Source organism: Chrysochloris asiatica, unplaced genomic scaffold, assembly GCF_000296735.1.
Source record: "Chrysochloris asiatica unplaced genomic scaffold, ChrAsi1.0 scaffold00265, whole genome shotgun sequence".
Lineage (NCBI taxonomy): Eukaryota > Metazoa > Chordata > Mammalia > Afrosoricida > Chrysochloridae > Chrysochloris > Chrysochloris asiatica.
Window position 1 is genome coordinate 947,616 of NW_006408783.1, and position 16,462 is coordinate 964,077.

Below are 16,462 nucleotides of genomic sequence, written 5' to 3' on the forward strand. Positions count from 1 at the left end.
TGTCTGGGAAAGTGAAGGAAGCCTTAGGAAAGTAATTTGTGTCTGTAAGTTTCTGTTATGTTTGTCCTGAATATAAACACCAGGCAGTTTTTCAGTCAATCTGAGATGGTTTGACTTAAAATACAGAGTATGTGGCATACATGAAATTCACTTAACAGGGACCTGGAGAAACACCTGTAAGAGAGAGGCAGTTGGGATTGTAAAATAGTATAAACCCCTGAAAAATGGTATAGTGTTTCCTGGTAAAACAAGAGTACCATATGATCTAGCAAACCCACTTGTAGGTATATATCCTAGAGAGATAAAAGTTGTGACAGGGGTAGGCATATGCATACCTGTGATCGTCATAGCATTATTCACAGTAGCAAAAAAGATGGACACAGCCAAAGTGCCCATCAGTGGATGACTGGATGATCAAACTGTTATGCAGACATGCAGTGGAATGCTAACAACAGTTAAAGTCTAATAGTGACGCTGCGGGACACCTCACAACATGGATGAGCCTGGAGAACATTATGAAATAAGGCAATCGCAAAAGGACAAAGATTGTTTAGGACCACTATTATAAGAAGTCAAGAAAATGTTTACACGCAGAAAGAAACATTTTTTTTATCAAATGGGATGGAAGTGATAGGGGGTGAAAATAACTGACTAGATACTAGATGTTGTTGAGAAGAAAAGAGAACCCATCTTCAAAGTTACAAATATTAACCAGACTCTGTTAAGTCCCAAACAAAAGTAAACATAAGATAAAGACAAACATAGATCACCCAGGTGAGGGAAATCAGAGACGGGGTTGAGTTTCCAAAGTTCTAGCTGCATGTGTTGACATTTTATAGGGCACAAAGAACAAAGGAATCCCACACACACACACACACACACACACACACACACAACAGTGACTGATGGCAGTAGCCACGAATCACATGCACGCTGGGCTTATGGAGAGCAAGGAGGGGACTGTTGCAGATAGGAATGTTTACAGTCTGATCCTCTGGGGCATGACATCACAACTAGGCGACCGCCAAGGAGTGTGTTCCGGAAGGTTCCTTTGAGGGCTGCCTGGTGCAAGTGGCCCCCCAAACCTAGTTTTAAATATACTGATGCTAACTCTAGCAGTTTAGCTGTCAGAGGTGCATGAGGCACTCTAGAAAAATTGGCGTCTGAACAGTGAAACCTAGGTACACGATGGGGTTAAGCTCTGCTAGCCTGAAGTCATTCACAGATTTCCAAATACATGCTCTATAGCAGCATGTACAAGCGGGCTTCAGAACATTCATGGAAAAGGTCATAATCCTTTCATTCCATTTTTCCATGAACTGTTTGTTTGAAGCCTCTTCTATTAACTTGGGTGAGGAGGAAGGCAATACACAAGAAGGGGGAGGTCAGCCACAAAATGACCAAGACAAAGGAATGTACTGGGAGGTGCGCAAGAGAGAAAGCCAACAGTGGTAAATACCATCCACACACAATCCTGCTAGAACAGTAACGATAGATAAAAGCTTGTGAGTGGGTATGTAGGTAGATAGTAAGTGGAAGAGTTGTGTGATGGCATATGGGAGTATATTCACAAGCTTGTGGAAAGGGGCATCCAAAAGTTCGTGGAAAAGGCAATGAAAAGTTAATGGAATTTTCCTTTGATCTTTTTGAAGCACCTTCATATAGGCTTGGCATAAGGTATTTCTACATATGTGTTTATATGGGCTTTAGATACATCAGATATATTGTGGAGCATACAGGTGGCAACATTATGTTAACCATAACCAACCACCTAGAGGGGCTGGAGGCTTAGGACCACGGTCTCAGGGCTATCAAGGTTAATTGCTATAAAGATAATGTTTTGCATCCTACTTTGGTGTATAACCACTGAGGTCTTCAAATTTTGCAAGCAGCCATCTAAGGTACAACTGTGGTCTCGTCCCACCTGGAGTGAAAATGAAGAAGAAAATCAAAGACTTTAGTTAAGTTAACATTGGTCCAAAGATCTAATGGATCACATGAACCATAGCCTCCACTAACCAGAAGAGCTAGATTGGTGCCCAGCTACCACTGCCGAGCTCTGATCAGAATTACAATACAAGATCTTAGCCAGTAGGAGAAAAATGTCGGACAAAATTCGAAATCATAAGCATGGCCAGACTTACTGGTGTGGTAGAGACAGGTGGAGCGTATGAGACTATGCCCCTTAAACACCCTTCAAGCCTGGAGCTGAACCTACTCCTGGAGATTACCTTTTAGCCAAACAGTAGACAGGCCTGTCATGTGAACAATAACACCCGTGAACTTTCTCTTCAGAACAGCCAAACCTAGGAAACCAAGAGGGCAGCATTTGCCCCAAAACAAAGTTCAGAAGGCAGGAAGGGCAGGAATGGTGGGCCAATGGAAACCGGGAGCCCTGGAGGAAGTTGGAAGAGTGCTGTTATGTTGAGGGGGTTGCAACTAATGTCACAAAACAAAATCCATATCAAGTGTTGAATGGGAAACAATGTACTTTCAATCTTTCACCCAAATCACACTAAAGTGGGGGAGGGGAGCAATGACCTTTCATTTTCCTTTCTTAGTTCACGCCCATCTACCTGTAATTACCACCTCTCTGGTAAACTTATTGTCAAGGTTTCCTTTACTCTCTATGTTCCCAAATGGTGACCCTCTCCTCTGTCCTTATCTTGATCACAGAGCAGCGTTTAGCACAATTGACCATTCTCTCCTTTTGCCCTCCAGGACACCTGCTTACTTACCACTGTTTCTGCCAGTCCTGTCCTAGTTCCTCTTCACCTCAGACACTAAGCCTTAGAACACCTAGGGTTTGCCCTGAGCCCTCTTTTCTTCTTCCTTTATGCTTCATTTAGCTTATCTTTCCCAGTGGCACTGTTAAGTGCCATTGTGGGACTTTGATTCTAAAATTTGCTCTGCTTGACTGACAGTTATCTCAAACTTAACATGTCCTGAGTAGAACTCTTAGTGTCTGTCCCCATCCCTAAGGTGTCTGCCCTCCACCTCTTTCTTATAACCGGTACCTGGTTGCTCAAGACAAAAACACTTTGCTTCCTCTCTCACATTCAGCCTTTCAGTAAGTCCTAACAGAGCTATCTCCACAGTATATTCCTAATCTATCCTCCCCTTCTCTGCCACTACCATCTCCTCTAAGTTATCATTCATAAAGATGGCCATGGCTGCCAGTCTTGCCATAGTAATGTATTATCTGTCCAACAGCCAGATGGCTTGTTAAGAGTCTGAATGAACAATCCCACTGCCATCGAGTCAATTCTGACTCACAGTGACCCTATGTGGACTTTCCAAGACTGTAACACTTTATAGAAGCAGAAAGCCTCATCTTTCTCCACCGGAGCTGCTGGTGGGTTTGAATTGCCGACCTTGCAATTAGCAGTCCCGTGCTTACCCTATAGCACCACCAGGACTCCTTTAAAAATGGCCTACTCAAAGATGATGACGTGGAGAGATGGAGCAGCTGGGGACTCTAGACCCAGAGAGGGAGAGAGGTTGGGTGCTGACAACCGGGGGGCAGGCTTGCAGGGTATACCCTTTGGTTGATTGATGATGCATAGAGGGGATTGTAACCATGGCAATGAAACAATATACGATAGGATGAATGTAAAACTAATCTTCTCCCATGTAAACTATCACATAATTCACAATAAAACATTCAAAAAACAAAAACAAAAAAATGGCCTACTAGGAGTCCTGGTGTGGTGCTTCAGGATAATGCACTGGACCTCAAGGGCAATTTGAGCTGACGATTGGCAGTTCAAACCCACCAGCTCCAGGGTCGCTATGAGTTGGAACCCACTTGACAGTAACAGGCACTATGTAGTCTGGTACTGCTGCCTCTGACATTGCTAATAATCTTGGCCACACTGGCTCTCTGTTTTTCAGGTTGTGTATTGCACTGTGGGTTAATGCGTCCTGTGCTGAACTGCAAGGTCAAGCTCAGCAGCCGCTCCTTGGAAATCCTATACAGGGTCGCTGTGGGTCAGAACTGACTGGACGGCACTTCACAACAACAAGAACAAAGCATGTTTTCTTGGAATGCTTGGCTTTTTGAGAGCTTGATGTTTCTGACTCATTTTATCACTGAGGTACCAGCACAGCTATCACATCTTCAGAGGGCCTACCTCAGTAACTGTCAAATAGCTTTCCATTCACTTGTTGTTGTTAGGAGCCATCGAGTGGGTACCGACTCACAGCAACCTTATGCACAGCAGAACGAAACACTGCCTGATCCTGGGCCAACCTCACTATCGTTGCCTTGCTTGAGCCAATTGATGCTGCCACTTGGCCAATCCATCTCGCTGGGGGTCTTCCTCTTTTTCTCTGACCCTCTACCCTACCAAACACGATATCCTTCTCCAGTGACTGGACCCTCCTGACAATATGTCCGAAGTATGAGAGATGAAATTTGGCCATCCTGACCTCCAAGGAGCACTCTGGCTGCACTTCTTCCAACACAGATCTGTTGGTTCTTTTGGCAGTCCATGGCACTTTCAGTAGTCTCCTCCAACACCACAACTCAAAAACATCAATTCTTCTATGGTCTTCCTTATTCACTGTCCAGCTTTCGCATGCATATGAGGTTATTGAAAATACCATGGCTTGGGTCAGGCGCACCTTAGTCTTCAAGCTGACATCTCTGCTCTTCAACACTTTAAAAAGGTCTTGTGCAGCAGATTTGCCTAATGCAATACATCACTTGATTTCTTGACTGCTGCTTCCATGAGTGTTGATGTGTTGATGTTGTTGTTGTTGTTAAGTGCCGTGGAGTCGGTTCCGACCCATAGCGACCCTGTACAGGGTTTCCGAGGGTGTAAATCCTTACGGGAGTAGAAAGCCTCATCTTTCTCCCGCGGAGCGGCTGGTAGTCTCGAACCGCTGACCTTAAGGTTCGCAGCCCAATTCGTAACCACTACGCTACCAGAGTTGATAGTTGATTCAAAAAGAATGAAGTCCTTGACAACTTCAATCTTTTCTCCATTGATAAGAAGAATGTTGTTTATTGGTCCAGTGGTGAGGACTTTTGTTTTCTTTACATTGAGATGCAATCCATACCGAAGGCTGTGTTCTTTGATCTTCATCAGTAAACATTTTAAGTCTTCTTCACTTTCTGCAAGCAAGGTTGTACATAACAACAACAACAACTAGAACACACAAATCTGTCTTGAAAGAAGTACAGTCAGAACGCTCCTTAGAAGGAAGAATGGCAAAACTTCATCTTCATATTTCAGACATGTTACTAGGAGGGCCCAGTCCCTGGAAAAGGACATCATGCTTGATCAGTGAAAAAGAGGAAGACCCTCCAATGAAATGGATTGATGACTGTGAGGATGGGGCAGGACCAGGCATTATTTCCTTCTGTTGTACATAGGGTCTCTGTGATCAACAAGGTCTATTTTAACGATGTTGTTGTCCGGTGCCATAGACTCAGTTCCGACTCATCCATCGCGTTGAGGGGCATTCTTCCTCTTTCTTGCTGACCCTCCATTTTATCAAACATGATGCCCTTTACCAGAGATTGGTCCCTCCTGATAATATATCCAAAATGTATAACTCAATTACTTGAAAGTGGCTTATTGTGGGAGCACCTTTTTTCTTGAGAGACCTTCCTTTTGTTTTCACCTTTGTGGGCTTATTTTGTTTGATATAATTTTGGGTTTCTACTGTCTTGGTGTGGCACTGTAGGATAAGCACTGGACTACAAGGTCGTTTGAACTTTAAGGTCGGCGGTTCAAACTCACCACCGGCTCCTCAAAAGCCTCATACAGGGTCACTATGAGTCAGAACTGACTCGAGGGTACTTGACAATAACAATGTGTGCTTTGGCTTAATTTTTAATGCTAAGTCAAAGAGGCAGACAAAACAAGCTTGTCAGTGTGACAAGTGAAACCCTGTGAAATTGATCCAGAGACTCTAGAGCTTGATGCCTCATCTTTGCTCTCTTCAAATTTTTCCAAGTTTACAAAGATCACAGTCGTAAATGCAGTGATAATAATCCCATATCTGTTTGATTGACTCTGATTATTGTTGTATTGCTTTTTCATAGAGTATGAAACTCTAACGTAGGAACACTGCTTTTGTTTATATAGTGCAGGAAAAAAATTGGGCAAGATGAAATCTTGCCAGTGTAGTTTCTAATGTGTCGTAATTTATTTTACAATAGTGCTCATTATTTTCTCTCGTTTGTCTCATCCACAGAAGGAGCTCAAAAAGTGGGATGAGTTTGAAGATATTTTAGAGGAGAGAAAGCATGTCAGTGACTTGAAGTTTGCGATGAAATGCTACACGCCTCTTGTCTATAAAGGAATTATTCCTTGTAAACCAAGCGATATTAAATATAGTGTTCTCAATTCTGAAGAGATTCATTATATCATTAAACAGGTAAGTGACTCCCCACTAAGATGGATTTGTTCATGACAACAAGTCTTTTCTTCTTGATTCTGTGAATTTGTTTTATCTTTTGTTATCTTTAATGCATCTTTTTAAAATCTAGTTATTTTCAACACAGCTTATCAAATCCTTCCTGTGCCCTATAATGCAGTCACCTTTTTCCCGGGCACTAGAAGTGGAACCGTGAGCACGCAGGTTCAGCATGCTGTCTTACTTGTCAAGTTTGCACTCTAGTGGGGAATGATGTCAGCTGTGTCGTCAATTACAGAAGTTGTAATATGAGACACGCTAGTGGGAGGCTAACATGCTGTGCCACTGATTATATACATTTACAACTAGTTTTGTGTAGACAGCCAGGGAAACTCATTTTAAATGAATCCTGAAAGATGATTTGAGATTTTTCTAGGGGAGGTAGATTTTTTAAAAAGTATTTGTAGCAGAGGAAATTGCTAATTCCACTGGTTTTCAAACTTCATTGCACGTTAGAATCACTTGAGATCTTTTAAAAATCCCTATGCCTAGGTCTACCCCCATACTCATTAAATCAGTGTTAGGGGGAGGGATCCAGGCATCAGTATTTTTTTGAGAAACCCAGGAGATTCCAAAGTTTAACAGTTTGGGTACCTGTGGCTTATTTTAAGGTCCATAGCTAAAAGAAAGCTTGCGCATTTACGGAACTGAAAGTAATTCAGTATAACAGTATCAAACAGAGAAAGAAAGGATAATGATAAGAAATTAGACTGGATAAGTAAGCAGAGCCTAAGTTGTGTAGGTCATTGTAGTCTACCTAAACAATGAACTTTATCCATGTACAGTACAGTGCAAGAAGACCATTGAAAGGTTTCAAGTAGGGGGTGATGTGTGATCAGTTTGTTTTAATAAAGCCATTCTGTTAAAAAATGGAGACAAGAAGTCAGTTTATGATGCTTTTGAAGTCATCCCTTTCTCAGATCATAGTTTTCGGGGCTGGGGAGTGGTTCTAGAAACAGAAATGGATACATTTAATAGCTTTCTTAGGCAGAATCGACTTCATTTCCTGGTGATCTGCTTCTGTGAGATTATAGCTCTTGGAAACCCAGTCGTACTCTTAAGCGTGTGAGGTTGATGTAAGTCTACTTAACAGCAATAGGTTTGGTTTTGTGATTTGACACCCTTATTTAATGACCAATTAACTATAGAACGTGGAAGGAGATAATCAAGGATGATAGAGGTATTGACTGAGATCAGGAAGCTGGAAGAAGGAACAAGTTTGGGAGAGAAGCAAAGTTTTGTTTTAGACATGTGAAGAGAAAGTATTGGCATGTGACTCTCCCCACTTCAGATCAGCCAACCCCCTGCTAGTCTTTGTGTCCTATAATTCATGGGAATAACTCTCACAGAGGGGAAAAAAAAACCTGACTTGGAAGCTCCAGCTAAGGCCTTGCCATGTGGTCATGATAAATTACATCTGACCTTGTGAGGTCTTAGGAACGAAGATCAAAGGCCAAAGGATTTTCTGTGAGGGAATTTCAAACCTTGCAGGCTTCCTTTCCTTTACCTATCTCTTTAAATGTTGGTGCCCTTCAAGATTTTGTTTTAGCTTCTTCTTTTCTTATAAGACCCACTCACTGGGCAGTTTCATTTGTTGACATAATTTTAAAACATAAGACATTGTCTTCCTTATGCTAATGTCTGCCAGATCTCTTGCTTCAACCCAGATTTCTTGTCCGTTCTACAAGTTAGTATGTCTATTGGAGTATCCACTTGGAAACTTCAAACACACCTCTAATTCAAGATGTTATAATCAAAGTCTTTCACTTCTCACCTCCACCCCAATACCATGTATCAAAAGACTTACCTTCCCCTAAATCTGAATGCAACTTTTTTCACTTTCACCTATTTGCTTTGCTTTTATAGGTTGTCATTCACTGAGAACTGATTTTCCCTTCTAGACCTATCTCTTCCAATCTATTTCTTTCCATCTTCACTGGCACCTCCCTAAGTCAGATTGCCTCTGTCTTTCAGAATACAATGACAAGTACTGATGGGTTTTAGCAGAGGAAAAATATGTTTATTTCTGCATTTAGGAGACTGCTCTATTTTGTAAAGAGGGACCAAACTGGGGGCAAGGAGTTATAAAACTATTGCTTGACTTTTAAGTTTTATCTTTTAGGTTTCTAGCAAGAGAAAACCTCATTCCTGACCACCGTTGAATCTGGATTCCTTGACCTTGCTGCATCAGCCTTTACTTCCCTGCTTGGTATAATATGTAACGATGGCTCCTCTATTTGTTCATATTTCCTGCTGCACTACAAAATCTGTGAGGTTGCCATCTCAAAGTGTTATGCCTATGGTCTAGCACATAATAAGCACTTAGTAAATAGTTGATGAGTTAAAACAGTGCCTAGGGGATAACTGAAAAGAAAATTTATGTTTTAGTTTACATTGTACAGTCTACTTTTGATTATTTATACAATGAGGAAAATGGTAGAGGTGATGGACAATAATGACGTTGTTAACTCCTCCTGTAATGTGCCGTGGAAAAGTGAACAGAAGGACCAGTAGTTACTTTTCTTCTTGCCCTCTCACTGTCTACTTTTAAATTCCTTGTGTTTGGGAACTCCAAGTGAGAGATCTGGGGGACAAACATTCCCACCAATCAAATGAAGCCAGCATAATTGCACAGAATGAGTTAGGTGATTCTCTGCTTTCCTCCCATCTCAGAGAAGGTATTCCTTTTGAGCAAGCCAGCCTGTGTTCTTCTTGTTTCCAATTCCTTCACGTCTTCAGATATCTTTCTTATTTTTGTATCTTCTCTACTGTTTAAAGGTTGTGTTAGTGTTATCCATCTGAGGGCAAAAAGCTCTCTCTTAACCACATCTTCTGTCTTCTTGGTGTCTCATTTCTTTCTTTCCCTTGTCTTTCTTTCCATTTTTGACACAATCTTAGCAGACTGCTGAAGTCCATCTACTAAAGGTTACATTGGATCAGTAAGTAATCAAATCAATGCACTTTTTTTTTTAATTTTTTATTGTGAATTCAGCGATAGTTTACATGTGAGAACATCGGTTTTACATTATTTGTTTCATTGCAATGATTACAATCTCCTCCATGCTTCAAAATTCAACAGTGTTTGCTTTTGTTCCTCTGGTGTTTTTTGTTTTGTTTTGTTTTTTTGGGGGGTATGTACACAAAAAACACTCAGGAATGTATTATCATTTAAACAACCAAAAGGCACATTCTGCAAGCCTGCCTCCTGGCTGCCAGTACTCAGTCCCTCTCTTTCCATGAGTCTGGAGTCCTCAGCTGCTCCCTCTCTCCATGTCCTAATCTCTGCTTTCATCTCTGGTGTTGCTGCTTCTCTGAATAGGGTCCCACATTCTTCTCATGCTCTTCTCCCTTGATGGTTCTAGAGTCCTCTGTTCCTGGGCTGTAAGATTATCCACTCCCCTGTTTTTGTTATATAACTTCTACCTTTACAGCTGTGACAGTCGCAATTAGTCATGATAACAATTATTCACTATTGAATCATAAGAATCTTATCCCCATCACTTTTCACCAGGCCCGTCTAGACAAAATGAGTTACTCAGTGGGGATTCTACCTTTACCCGCACACTCTGAAATTAAACTCCCTCTTGAAAACTTGTAAGCCAGTCACTTCGTGCCTTTTAGGTAGCCAATGTCTAAGTTTCCCATCCCTGTCAACCCTAAATACAGAGGGGATAGGATTGATCCTTGATATGAAGACTCCTTCCCTCTCAGTTGGTATTTTGAGCTACTGCATCCATAAGTATAGGTCAAGTTCATCAAATTGTAGCAATTTACACTTGTTTCCTTTATCAAAAAACATGTTTTTTATCTTCCTCTAGTCGAGTTCTGGTCATCAAGCCATCAAAGCTAGGTCGAGTGGGTACTCTTTACAAGTTTGGGCATTCTTGTGCATCTCCCCTCACTTCATATAAACTGGGTACTTTGCTCTCAGCTCTAGCCCTCTTTGACTATGTCCTTGTCAATGAGCTCATGGACACTTGGGACCTACCTTCCTACCTACTTACCTACCTACCTACCTACCTACCTACCTACCTACCTACCTACCTTACCTACCTACCTTCTTCTTCTCTCTCTCATCTCCAGGTTGACAGGAGTCTATGGAATGTGATCGAGTTCAGCCCATATCTTCATTGCTGCTTTTCCCCCTCTTCCCCTCACCAGTAGAATAACATGGTCGTCAGCAAGCTTACATGCCTACTCATGTATTCCCTTTGAGTTTCAGTCTTGGAGGGGGTTTGTCTGAAGGGACTTGATTGCTTGCCTTGATGGCTCCCTGGCTAACAACTTGCTTGTTCTTGTAGTCGCCAATCAGACTGCCTTTTTTGTTTTGTATTTTCCCTGCTGTTCTTTTTTTCAAGTATCAATGCACTTTTTAGCTTTCGTTTGACTTTTTTGCTTCATCAGACATTGTTGAACACTCTCTTTTCCTTCAAAATCTCTCTTGAGCTGTGTGATATCACACATTCAGAGTTTTCTTATACCATTCTTCCTTGTTCATATGTTCTTTTCCAGCTACCCATTGAGTATAGCTCAGTGTTACATCCTCAGTCCTCTCGTCATCCTTGCTACAGTCTCTCTGGTGTGTCCATTAGTTTCACTTTCAATCTATAATAATCCCCAGTCAGTATCTCTAGGGATGGCTAGATGATTGAAATGCAGACTTACATCTCCAGTTGCTCTATTCTAATATATCTAACCTAATTAGATATACCTAATTATGTAGGAAGGAGCTCTGGTAGTGTAGTGGTTATGAATCGGGCTGCTAATCTCATGGTCAGCAGTTCGAAACTGCCAGCAGTTCTGCGGGAGAAAGGTGAGGCTTTCTGCTCTTGTAAAGATTTACAGCCTTGGAAACCCTGTACAGGGTCACTATGAGTTGGAACTAACACCACGGCATATAACCACCACCACCAATTATATAGAAAGCCTTGGTGTAGTGCTTTAGGATAAGCACTGGATTGGTAACCACAAGTTACTCTTGAAAAGGGTCTCTCTCTATGAATCGGAACCAACTTGATAGTACACAACAACACAGCAATCTATGTGGAAAGTGCAAGAACAGTCACTATACCAAAAACAACTGGTCAGCATTCAGCCATTTCACAAGGTAGCTTATGATCAAAAGCTGATGGTATTGAAGGGAAAATCCAAGGTACGCCAACACAATTGAGATGTTTCAACCAACACATGCAGTGCTAAAAGCAGTCACCCATCTTTTGCAAGACATTTGAAAGACATCTACCAGGCAGATGGATCTTAACTGAAAGCAGATAATGCCAGAAAGACGCTTGCCTGTGTTTTATTGACTGCAAAGACTGTTCAACTGTGTAGGTTATAACAGATTATGGATAACATTGTAAAAAATGGGGATACCAGAACACTTCATTGTGTTCTGTACATAGACCAAGATGCAGCCATATGAACAGAGCAGGGAGATACTGTGTGGTCTAAAATGAGGAAGGGTGAGAGCCAGGGTTATAGCCATTCACCACACTTATTTAATCTGTATGGTAGGCAAATAATCTAAGAAACTGGACTGTATGAAAAAGAATGCAACATCTGGATTGGAGGAAGACTCGTTAGCAGCCTATGATGTACAAAAAGCCTTGCTTGCTGAAAGTGAGGAAGACTTGAAGCACTGACTGATGAAGATCAAAGATTACAGCTTTCAGTATGGATTACACATCAATGTAAAGAAAACCCAATTCCTCCCAACATGATCAACAACATCAGAGAAGAGTTTTACATTTCATGGATTTCATTTTACTTACTTCCAAAATTAATGCCCCACCAACAGAGAGGGAAGGAGTCTTCACATCAAGTATCAGTGCTGTCCCCTCTGGACACAGGGTAGATGGTGGTGGTTATGTGCCGTGGAGTCAATTCCGACTCATAGAGATCTTGTACAGGGTTTCCAAGGCTGTAAATCTTTACGGGAGCAGAACGCCTCATCTTTCTCCCGTGGAGCAGCTGGCAGTTTCGAACTGCTGACCTTGCTATTTGCAGCCTGATTCGTAACCCCCTATGCCACCAGAGCTCTTTGCACAACGCTCTAGACAGACGTTATTTACTAGTTAGACTGGAACAGTTGTTTGGTTTTAAGAAGACTTCAGGCGATGTTTTTCATTTAAAGTTTAAAGATTGTCTCAGGCCAGTAGTTTCAGTGGTTCATCCAGCCCTTTTGATGTTACTTATTCTTGTCGGATAACGTGGTCTCCTAATGTATTCTTATAGTTCATAGCTTTTCTCCTCACTTTTTTGGTAAAATCTTTTAATGAACAAAAGCTTTTCATTTTTAAAAGGCCTGCTTATTTTTTTTTCATTTTGTCATTCGCTGCTCATTTTAGTTTTCACATTTCGTCTTTAGTTCATTTTGTATTTGTCAATGTCTGCCTTAGTCCATTTTATACTGTTTTTTAGGTATTTCCTAGTGGTTATTTTTAACAGCTTGTGTTTTTAAATCCTTGGGTAAGTTGGTACCAACTTAACTTCAGTAACATAGAAGAAATTCTATTCCTTTCTCACTCTTCCTCACCATACCCCCATTTGGTTTTCTTTTTATCACTAATTATTATGTCTTTGGGGAACACAGTGGCTTCATACCATAAGCACTGGGCTGTAACCACAGGTCAATGATTTGAGCCTGCCAGTCGCTCCATAGGAGAAAGATGAGGCTTTCTGCTCCTGCAAAGATTTAAAAATTCCAAAACCGTATACTTAGTCACTATGAGTCAGGACTGACTCAATGGTATTTAACAACGTAATTAAGTCTTTATGTTCTGTGTGCCCTATAATTTGAGTTTATCCATGTCCTTTTTACCTTTGTTACTGTAAAGTGTGAAGGACAAAACAGTTAGAATGATCAAGTATGCATACCTTATTGCTTGTCCATACTTTTCTCTCTGTTAGGACACAGGCCTTCGTAATGCCTGCATTACACTGTCTAGCCCTGGTATGTATTCCCTGCTTTAAGGAATGGTCCCACCAGTTATGGAATTGTCTGTAACAGAAAACCGAGCATCACCCTGCTCTTTCCCGTCTGTTACTCCTACCCTTGTTTGGGCCTTTCCCACCCCTGACCTGAGCTATTGTAGTAGTTTTCTAACTGTCCTCGTTGTCCTAGGTTGGGCTTGTTTCCTGAAATCTAGCCTTCCTGCTCCCAGTCTCTCAACTTCTTCATTTCCATTTTGTTGTTTTTGATCCTTCTGCCTGCTTTTCGTATCCACCAACATCCTTAATATCCACCAACATCCCAGTCCTCCTTCAGATTGCTCGGAAAACCAAGCAATTCCCCCACCAGATGGTCGCTGGTGTTACTGAGAGTTGAAAGATCTGTGCTCGACAAACCCATAATCCCTTTTGACATTCATCTCTTTTCTAGTTCTGCTTCCTTACTCTACCAAACCTTCATGTTGCCTTCAGCTTGCTAGGCCCTACTGTGTGCTGTTAGCAAACAGACAAGGTTTATTTGTTTTTTTCTTTTCAAATAATGGAAAATATTAGAGATTTTCTTGTTCCTTGTCTTCAAGTATAATTGTATCAGCGCCCATCTCCATGTCTGGTTTTCAGTCTGATCTCAGAGACAAGGCATCCGTTCTTCATGTCAAGTCCAGCGTCACCTCTGTGGTTGGGATGCCATCCCTTTCAGCCTCTAGCCAAAAGTTCAGCACTTGAAATCCACCAGCTATTCTGAAAGATGTAGCAGTCTGCTTCTTTAAGGATTTTAGAGCCCTGGAAACCATCTGGGCAATGCTAGTCTGTTATGTCGGGTCACTATGAGTCAGAACTGACTCAACAGCTGGGGGTTTGGTTGAGTTTGGGCAGGTATGCGGCCTTTTATCTATCAACCTTTCTCTCTTGCTACCTTCTTCCTGTCAGTCTATAAACAGGTCCATGACTTTTCCATTTGGGGAAAACATTTTTGCTTTAACTTAATAGTCTTTCTTTTCTCCTTTTCTTTTTCAAACGTTTCAATTATTCTTTGTCCACTGTCTTTACTTTCCTGCTTCCTGTTCATTTAGTCTTTCGTCCATTTCTGTTCAGTACAGATCTGTTCTGACCATATTACTAAACCTTTTCCAGCTAAGGTCACTGGTTCAGACAACCTGTTAGTTAAAATAAAGGAAGGTGAATAAGAGGAAATGGTTTGTCCCGGTCCCACCACGGAGCCTTCAAAAAGATAAGGCCAGAAACTGGGCGGAGCGAGTGGTTGCACACAGAATGAACATAGTAAACACACTGGATTGCCCACTTTAAAATGGTTAAAATTTTATGTGAATCTTAACGCAATGAAAAAAAAGTTCTCTTTCTTTACTGCACATATTTGGGGAGTCCTCTATGTCATTGTCCTTCTTGTTTGCCTCATGTTAAAGTAGAACATCTTCCTTTGGGGAGGATAAATTTTATTTACCATTTGCAGACTTAAGGGAAAGTTAAAAGGATCCGATCAGTTTTCCTTGAGGACAGAAATGAGCTTGCTTATCAGACTCTTGACAGTCCTTGTTAGGTGCCATCGAGTCAGCACCGACTCATAGCGACCCTGTGCACAACAGAACGAAACACTGCCCAATCCTTGGTCAAGCTCACAATCATTGCTATGTTTGAGCCCATTGATGCTGCCACTGTGCCACAGTCTTTCTCTCCAATCCTCCACTTTACGAAGCATGATTTCCCTCTCTAGTGAATTGTCCCTCCTGACAACATGTCCGAAGTACAAAAGACAGAGTCTGGCCATCCTGGCTTCCAAGGAGCATTCTGGCTGTACTTCTTCCAACACAGATCTGTTGGTTCTTTTGGCAGCCCGTGGCACTTTCAGTGTTCTCCTCCAACACCATAACTCAAAGGCATCAATTCTTCTACGGTCTTCCTTATTCACTATCCAACTTTCTGTATACAAAAGTTGACAGACCTAGCACACAGTAAACATTTTTGTTTTCTTTACAAAAAGGTAAGAGTATACCTGTGGCTAAAAGGAAGTTCCATTGTGAGATCATTACTTTCACAAATTATCCTTTGATAGCTTGGGGATTTTTGTGCCAGTGACCTATGTGTCTGAATTATTTATTTCAAACTAATCTTGTATTTTTGTCTTGCTTCCTTGTAAAAGCATTGACCATGCAAATGAAGTATTGTAACAATCTACTGGGAGAGACTACTAAATGTGCATTCTAGGATTCTTGATCACAGACAACAATTTATTTTAGAGAGTTTAGGTATAAGCTTATTAACAAATCAAGTGGAAAGGTGAGGTATTTTCTTAGTCTAAAATGCTATCATTGAAAACCAATCTCCTTCAATTACTTGCCTTCACATTTTTCTAAATAGGATCATTTATGTGATTTGTTGTTGTTGTTAAGTGCCATCAAATCAGTTCCGACTCATAGCAACCCTGTATAGGGTTTCCAAGGAGCAGCTGGTGAGCCTGAACTGCCAACCTTGCAGTTCAAACCAACCTTGGAGTCCAACACACGGTATTGGAAAATAAATTAAGTCATTTAATATAATTATATCACTGGTTCTTAAAAAAAAAAAAAAAAAAAAAAGGGCCACCATCTTTGAGTTACAGTATTGGTTCATTTGGAGCTGTCACATTGATTTGAGTACAAAAAGTTCTGGCTTTTTTTTTTTTATTATTCAGAAATTTAAACCTGCTTTCCATTTTCTTTTAGCTTTCCAAAGAATCTCTTCAATCTGTTGATGTCCTCCGAGAAGAAGCTTGTGAAATCTTGGATGAAATGAGTCATAAACTTCGTGTGGGTGCTATCCGGTTTTTTGCCTTCACCTTGAGCAAAGTATTTAAGCAAATTTTCTCGAAGGTGTGTGTAAATGAAGAAGGTATTCAGAGAGTGAGTATTTATCTGTGGCTTTGTTTGTTGTTTTTTTTAAATCTCTTAATTCCTTGCAGTTTAGTCAATTTAAGGGGACCGCACTTGGGCACTAAATAACCAAGACCTAATGAGTTATGGGAAGTTGTTGGGTGGCGCTGTGGGCTAATGCATCAGACTGCAAAGTCGTTTGAACTGCAAGGTTGGTG

The 16,462-nt window shown here is 41.1% G+C and overlaps 1 protein-coding gene across 2 annotated transcripts in view; it reads left to right on the forward strand.

Moving 5' to 3' along the window:
- The window catches only part of GNPAT (glyceronephosphate O-acyltransferase), a 58,078-nt gene that overhangs the window by 4,977 nt on the left and 36,639 nt on the right, over positions 1-16,462 (forward strand). The window contains exons 2-3 of one of the 2 annotated variants that reach the window (XM_006874162.1): positions 6,208-6,390; positions 16,098-16,274. In XM_006874162.1, coding sequence (XP_006874224.1) covers positions 6,208-6,390; positions 16,098-16,274 — 360 coding nt within the window. The remainder of the gene's footprint in view (positions 1-6,207; positions 6,391-16,097; positions 16,275-16,462) is intronic. The other variant, XM_006874163.1, reaches the window with a different exon arrangement.